The following is a 7,839-nucleotide window of genomic DNA, read 5'->3' as shown; positions in this document are numbered from 1 at the left end:
ATGTTTTTTTTCCTTACCAGCAATAAAGCTGCGATGAGAAGCTTTTTTGAGTGGAAATCCTGTCTCCATGAGTCCTGCATTTGGATCCTCACCTCCGCCTGCCCGCACACAGAGCCCTGACAATTCAGCTGAAATCTCAGAACATGTGTTTGCTCTCTCTCTGTATATATATATATATATATATATATATATATATATATATATATATATATATATATATTACACTTTTATGAGCACACTGGTAGGTTGCTCACATATAAACACTGCTCTTTTGTAAGAAGGTGGGAAAAACTGCATATTTTTACTATAATATTACTGATTGTTCAACAGATCTCTCTTAAAACATCATAAATGTATACCGTACTTTTATTACCGATTATGAGGCGCAATGTCATTGAACGGATCTGTTTTCATTAGTGCTGTCAGCATATCTGTGAAGGTTCTCAGTCATCCAGGTCATCGTAGTCTAAGGAGCTTGGAAAGAAAAGTGTCTGGACTTCTTTAAGTTGCTTGAAGACGTTTCACCTCTCATCCGAGAAGCTTCTTCAGTTCATTCAGAACTGAAGAAGCTTCACGCACGTGCAGATTGCCCCGTGCATGGGGCTGCCTGGCCGCAACGCGTTAGTTTAGCTCGTTAACGTGCGCCATGCAGCCCGGTGAAGATACATGTTTATAAGACACAACATTTCCTTTGCCATCACTATAGCTAGGTATAGTTAGCAACCAAAACATCTTTTTAATGAACTTTGGAGCCTTTTAGCATGTCTGCAGTATTACGGCGTAATAAGGAGTAAATAATTAAGAACTCACTTCTTATCTTTAAGCTTTTTTTATTCATGCTTTTTCTTATACATATATATAAATTTATCTTCACGCAGTGTGGAAAGATTATCTGCAGATCTGGTATGTTTGCAACATTACACCTCTATTGTGATCCAGATATAAAACAGTGATAGATATATAACAAACAGTATAGATCAGTAAATTCTACCCCAAAACTTCATAACTATAAAGTATTAACGGTAATAACAGCACAATCCAGAAAGGTTACGTTTAATTTAGTTGCACAGTGACTTCCTGATGGATCATTTTGTTGTAATACAACACCATGTCCAAAGGCTCCTCGGATCTAAAATAAAGGCAGGAAACGGACAATAAGTCAGCTAAATATAAAACAATCTATAGTACTTATGAGGATATTTAATAGTTTAATTCAAAATGTTTTTATAAAATTTATAAAAATGTTTATAAATGGTTTTATTTTTGATGGACATTACAACACTAGGTGCAATTTTTTTTGACTCTGAAAATCAGAAAAAAAACAAACAAACTAAGATCAAATAGATAGTAGAGAAATATATTATTGTTTAGAAGGAAAGAGTTCAAAATGTCCACTGAAATAACATTATATGGTTGGTGAAAATTGTACCACAAAGTTGTCATCAGTTTAGAAAATGGCGTAACACAACATCAAGACTGTAATACTTACACCACAAAATCCTCTGAAGAATAAAAAGAAAGGCAGAAAGAAGTCATTATCACTGGTTTTAAAAATATCACAGCACACAACTCTGTCATTGTATATAAGTGTAATACTAAATCAGTATGAGAAATCATTACCTGACAAACTGAAAGTTTAAAAAGCTTGAAGAGTGTATCTTCTAAGTTATTATTGAGTTTGCAGTTCAGGAGTTTGTCCTCATAAAATAGACAGTCCACAGTGAGATGAACGTTTCGGTTGTTCACCTGTCTCTGACTTTCAGATACAACATGATGAGGATTGATAGTATGATGCATCACCACCAGAATCACTGGTTTACTACCTGTAAGCACAGACGCAACCAGATCAACTGAGTCAGAAACAAAGTGAAACACATAAATTAAGTTTCTACCTTTGTAGCTCATACTGCAGACCATGAAGGCTGTTAAGCATGACCCTTTTGTCACAAATATGTTTTAGTTATTTCTATTTTTAATCCATTAGTTATCCATATTTATTTCTTATTACTTACAAATTTGTTATGAGAAATAAATATGTTAAATATACAGACGTGGATAACTTATATAAGACCAGGCAGATGCAGATAAACTTTCATTTTTAGGCTGTGGTCTCAAAATACATTTCCACAATTATTTAATTAATTATCCTGCTATTATACCATTCACATACACTTACATTTCTCAGATTACCTTCCTACATTCAATACTAAGTAATCTCATATAGTATTTCTTACTAGGCAGGTTGCTCAGGGCATCTGTGATGTCTGTTCCAACTCGTGAAACAACAGGACAGAAAACCAGAAGATAGTCACATTCTTCTGGAGACTTCACCTGAGTTTGACCAATTCTTTTGAGCATTTCAATAATGGGATAGTGAGCCTCATTTGTTCTTCCCGCCAACCAGACATGGAATGTTTTCCATGAAACTAAAGATGAAGGAAAAGAAGATTTGGGTAATTTTCCAAAGTAACTCTTTAAAACTGTTACAAATCCACACAATGCTGTGCAATTATAACTGTAGTCATAATAAAAAGAAAATACACCTTTTTGCAGTATTTGTAGTTTTATTTAATCAAATTATGTGTGAGCACAGCACCCAAATTCCTCCACAATGTGGTGAAGAGACTGATACAGTCAAACAGAGTCATACTTATTGCTGCTAAAGATGGTTCTAGAAGCTACTGAATTATTGGTGTTCTTAGATTTTCACACACACACCTACATGCACGCATGCAAACTCAGCAACATTAGCATTTATGTTCAGGCCACTTCTCTCATTCACCTTTATTTCCCTTCTGGTGTTTAAATTCTTTTATGCTACAGCTGCAGCTCTATTCCTCAGCAACTACATAGTTTGTGTTGTGTTATGGAGGCAACATTAAGTGTTTCATAAAATAAGAAAATAGGTTGTATTTTTTTCCCACCTTGCTCTACTTCTTCCTGGTCTCTGTATCGGGATTATGAAAGAGAAAGCAGCTTTTAGTCTGACTTTAACAATCCAATAAATACAGCTAGTTGGTTAATATGTAACAAGGTTAGTAAAAGGTGCTCAGTGTAAACCCTTACTAGAACCGGAAGACTAAGCTAAAAATAGAAAACAACCTTAGATGGATAGAAATCTATTACTCTAATGCATGGCAGAGAGGCAGCTTTTCACAGCCTAAGAGAGCTGTTTTTGTTTTTTAAAATTCAGATGTTTACTTACAATATCCTTTGGTAATCTCTTGTGTCTGACATTTTCTTCACCACACTGAAAAAAACAATGAATGCTTGTCTATTCCAGTACTTTCACTTTTGGTTTGCAAAGGGTCAGTCAGTAAACAGGTCCTTTCAGTGTCACATGATGCTGCTATCTGAAGACAAGGTTCAAGGTTCAAGGTTCTTTATTTGTCACATGCATAGTTATACAAGTATAACACACAGTGAAATGTAGCCTGACATACATTGGGTGAATGTGCAGTAGTAGCAGCAAGCAGGTGAATTCTATACATTAATATGAATAGACATCTGACATTTGAATAGACAGGCATTATTCCTGTTCCCCTTTCACGTGGCATCTTTTTACAGCATCTCCACCTAGTGGACGCACTATTTCATGAGAGGAACAAACCACAAAAGTGTTTGATACAGGATAAAACAATGTTAATTGTGCATTTGAAATATACAGTATGTTCACAAAAATGGATTGGTGCCTCTGTACTTTCTAAAGATTACTGTGTTTAATAGAAAATAAAGAGCTGAAAGTTGCATGTAGCCACACTGATGCCACACCCAGTTCCAACCTGGTGCTTTGAAAAGTCACATGAGAAGCAAGGGCTGAATCTGACTGTAAAACACATTGTATTCTCATATGGCGTTGACTTGTCAATCATAGCACAGGCCATCATAAAGCATACTCTGCTTTATCATCCTAAGGCAGGGACGGTTGTAAAAGACCTGGGAGTTTATGTACATCTTTTAACACTTCTCATTGCTTTCTATGCCCTTATGTTGAGCACATTCAAGCAGTAGCACAACTTTGACATCAAAGATGAAGTGACACAGAAACACAGTGAAGACAGTTTTCCCATCCAATGCAACTGATGTGGTCATCTCCAAAGCTAATTGAGCAATGCCTAAATTGTGTCTGGGTGTTATAACTCTGGTCTTTTATTGGTCATTTTCATAATCTAATGTTGTTCAAGTGGTTTGTAGTATTCATTTTTTTATTTTCTCTAATCGCCTCAGAATTTGATATTGCTATTGCAACTATAAACCATTCATGGAAGAGACCTTAATGATCATGTAGTAAAGCTTTGATGTGAGAAGAAAAAAAAAATTCTGCCAAGATATGATTGTAATTGTTTCTTCTTAAAATATCAGAACTTTGAAAGATACAACAGGTGTGTGGAACATGAGAACATAAATGTAGAATAAAAAAACGATAAATGCTAAAAATTATATATTTTTCTGGTTAATTTCCAGTGTTTTATACTGATCAAAACACTGTAAATAACCAAGTATTTCCAGCAAAAAGAAAGGTTTCATGTAATTTTTTTACGTTTCATTTTTTGGAAAGTAATTCTTTCACACACACACACACACACACACACACACACACACACACACACACACACACACACACACACACACATTCACACACACACACACACACACACACACACACACACACACTCAAACTACAAACTTGAAATATAATGACATAATTTCATATTATCATCAAGTCAAGTGAATTTGTTCACATATCTATCAGTATAATCAGTTTTTACATCATTTCACTTCTATTCTACTTTTGCTAACTGATCAAGAGACTCATCTCTACAAACACCCACATCAGCTTTCACTTTCAGCGACTTTTTAACGTTTTAAAAATATGACTAAAATTACTAGCAGAGCCAAAATTAATATTACCACTACCAAAGGCATTATCCAACCTAAAAAAAAAAGAAAGAAAGAAGAAAGGAGCAATAAGTCTGGTATCATTTACAATTACCATTGTTATATTCTGATTAATCTGATTGACAGCGCTGCATATGGTTTTGATTACTCTCAAAAGCAGCAAACAATCAACATTTATAACAAATCAAAGCAATGTATTAGGCTGAGAAACAAATGTGATCAAGTTCAAAAGCTAAATTACATCACATTAGACAGTTGATGAAATTTAAACCAAAGAGGAATTTTACACTAAAACACTTTAGAAAAAACTGATTAAATTAAAAAGAAGAAATATTACAGTCACACTTACAGTTCTTGAAGTTCTGACAGGGAGACAGCTGAAAGAAAGAATGAAAGAAATCAGCCACAGTGATCATCCTTTACTGATAATAAGCCTTGTGTTAGATCAGTCACTTACCTGAGTAGGAGGAGAAACCCGCAAGAATTTCTTCACCTCATGCCACATGATCTCATTCTGGTTGGAATTCAGGAGTTTGTCTTCATAAAACAGACAGTCCACAGTGAGGCGGACATGTGGGTTATCCACCTGTCTCCGGCTTTCACCCGCAACATAATCAATATTGAAGGTATGATGCATTACTACCAGAATTGCTGGTTTATCACCTGAAAACACAAAGAAGAGAGGGTGAAATGATTGAAAACAAGAAATTCAAAACACGTTTTCCATCTGTAGCTTATGCTGTAAGAACATAAAAGCTGCATGTGGCTCTTTGCCTGAAGAGCCACATGTTGCTGAACCAGTTTGCTATGTAAATACTGCATAGGTGGATACCTAATGTAAGACCAGTCACATACAGTTGCATTTTTTAGAATACCTTCCCACAATCATTTATAAGGTTCAGTCAGTGCTAAATAATATAATGTAGCTTTTCTTACTAGGGAGTTTGCTCAGGGCATCTGTGATGTCGGTTCCAACTCGTGAAACAACAGGACAGAAAACCAGAATGTAGTCACATTCGTCTGGAGACGTCTTCACCTCTCTTTGGCCAAAGCTGATCATCTTTCTAACAATGAAATGATGAGCCCCATTTGTCTTTCCTGCCACGAAGACGTAGAACTTTTTCCCCAAAGCTAAAGATTTGGGAAAAAAAATTAGATAATTGTTCTTAACTTTGTGTAGCTGCACAGCTTCAAGCAAAAGAAGATAATTCATTCTGCAAGTTTCAAAATAATCTAAAATTATGTAAACTTTCCACCTCAATGTTAATTACAGAATGTATAACATATGAATGTAAATTTTATTAATGTAGAAAATTTCATTAGACACAATGTGCTTAAATTAAAAGATAGGAAGATAAAAACTATGTAGTAATAAAATACAAGACAGAAATACACACACACACACACACACAAAGAATTAACTGTAAGAATAAAAAGGTTTTAAGTCCATGTTTGAAGGTCAGCAGGCAGCTTCTTTGAAATAACAGGAAGTACCCTTAGCACACTTAGATCTATTTAGACCTGAAGAGATCTAATGGAAGTCCATCTAAGCAAAATAGATTTTTTTAGCTGCTCCCAAAATCTGTTTAAACTTTAAACCACAGAAGTAATCATAGACCTGCAGCTCTGCCCTTCAGTTTAGATTAGCATGGACTAGCATGCTAATACAATTTCCAGTTAAAAGAGAAAGTGAAACTAAGTTAAAACAGTATAGAAAAAAACAGAGCAAACTAGATGTAGACATGAAAAATGAGAGTAATCATGAGCAACAGGAGCAATTATTTACATTTCTAGACAGTGAATATACTGCAAGTCCAGTATGCACTCTCTTTTAACCAAAAGCAATTCCAATTTTAGTTGCAAATTCTGCAATTCGCCAAGCATGAAGTTCCTTTTTACTAGTCTGCTGCATGGTGCTGTGGTTCAGGGGGTTGGGAAGCGTATCTGTAACCGGAAGGTCGCCGGTTCGATCCCCGGGCTCTCTGTCCTGGTCGTTCGGTCCTTGGGCAAGACACTTCACCTACCTGAGGGGCCGATGGCGCGATATGGCAGCCTCGCTTCTGTCAGTCTGCCCCAGGGCAACCACCAGTGTGTGAATGTGAGGGTGAATGAATTGTGGCATTGTAAAGCGCTTTGGGTGCCTTGAAAAGCGCTATATAAATTAAACATTAAAGTGTTTGAAATTAAGTTAAAAAAAAAAACAAATGTAATTGCTCACCATTTTCTTCATTTGTGCTTCTAAGTAGGGACATGGAAAGAGAGAAAGGTGCCTTTACTTCACTTACTTTAACAAAGCTGAATAACTTCAGGTGAATATGCGTACATCCTGGTAACAGCTGTTCTGCGCAAACTTATAATAGAACACAGCATAATAAACAAATGAAAAAAACCCAAACCTTAGCAGTGTATAATCTGGGATTTAGCTTTTAACAGTCTGAGAAAAAGGATCTAAAACCAATATTTAAGAAGCTTACTTACGGAGTACTTTGATAAGATGTTGGTGTCTCTGCCATATCTTACCCCACGCTCAAGACCAATGAACACCCCCCTCCCCCACGTCCAGTCTTCTTTCCACTGTTTGTTGAAGGCAACGTGTCAGTCACGGAACAGGAACTGCAGACATAACTGTGTGCTGAAGGAAATAAGATAAGAGCACAGCAGCAGCGGAGGAAATTTAGTTACTATAGTGTGCAATACAAAGACACTAGCAGTTACAATGTTGGGTTCTCCAAACTACATGTTCAAAATTTGGGGTTAATTGCACCACATAGCGTAGGTGTACACCGTTAATATTTACCCAAGCTTTCACAACTTCTACTGTTTGTTCTTCTCAAGAAATATGACAAATATATCCACTGGGTGGCAGTGTTGTAAAAAGACAATCAGATAGTGGCTCTGATTGGACTGAAGTCAGTCTTCAAACACCAACTTCATGTGTCA

General features: G+C 36.0%; 2 protein-coding genes across 4 annotated transcripts; both read right to left on the bottom strand.

The window, feature by feature from the left end:
- Positions 1 to 840: 840 nt before the first annotated feature.
- LOC148098474 (uncharacterized) lies at positions 841 to 3,333 on the bottom strand. 3 transcript variants are annotated; one of them, XM_087852233.1, is made up of 6 exons: positions 3,206 to 3,333; positions 2,925 to 2,947; positions 2,235 to 2,426; positions 1,621 to 1,823; positions 1,490 to 1,502; positions 981 to 1,129 (listed from the first exon to the last, which is right to left on the bottom strand). In XM_087852233.1, exons 1-6 carry the CDS (start codon positions 3,235 to 3,237, stop codon positions 1,086 to 1,088), a joined length of 507 nt encoding a protein of 168 aa, XP_087708359.1. In that variant the 5' UTR covers positions 3,238 to 3,333; the 3' UTR covers positions 981 to 1,085. The 3 variants fall into 3 exon arrangements, with proteins under 3 accessions (XP_087708357.1, XP_087708359.1, XP_087708358.1); XM_087852231.1 differs by lacking the exon at positions 1,490 to 1,502 and having other exon boundaries at positions 841 to 1,129; XM_087852232.1 differs by lacking the exon at positions 981 to 1,129 and having other exon boundaries at positions 1,443 to 1,502.
- A 32-nt stretch (positions 3,334 to 3,365) lies between these two features.
- On the bottom strand, positions 3,366 to 7,451 carry LOC148098473 (uncharacterized). The gene is made up of 6 exons (XM_087852040.1): positions 7,378 to 7,451; positions 7,118 to 7,137; positions 5,836 to 6,030; positions 5,357 to 5,562; positions 5,249 to 5,276; positions 3,366 to 4,934 (listed from the first exon to the last, which is right to left on the bottom strand). Exons 1-6 carry the CDS (start codon positions 7,410 to 7,412, stop codon positions 4,858 to 4,860), a joined length of 561 nt encoding a protein of 186 aa, XP_087708166.1. The 5' UTR covers positions 7,413 to 7,451; the 3' UTR covers positions 3,366 to 4,857.
- Positions 7,452 to 7,839: the final 388 nt, after the last annotated feature.

Source organism: Neolamprologus brichardi, chromosome 15 (assembly GCF_056152115.1).
Source record: "Neolamprologus brichardi isolate AB-2024 chromosome 15, ASM5615211v1, whole genome shotgun sequence".
NCBI classification, from domain to species: Eukaryota; Metazoa; Chordata; class Actinopteri; order Cichliformes; family Cichlidae; genus Neolamprologus; species Neolamprologus brichardi.
This window is presented reverse-complemented; position numbering and strand designations above follow the sequence as displayed.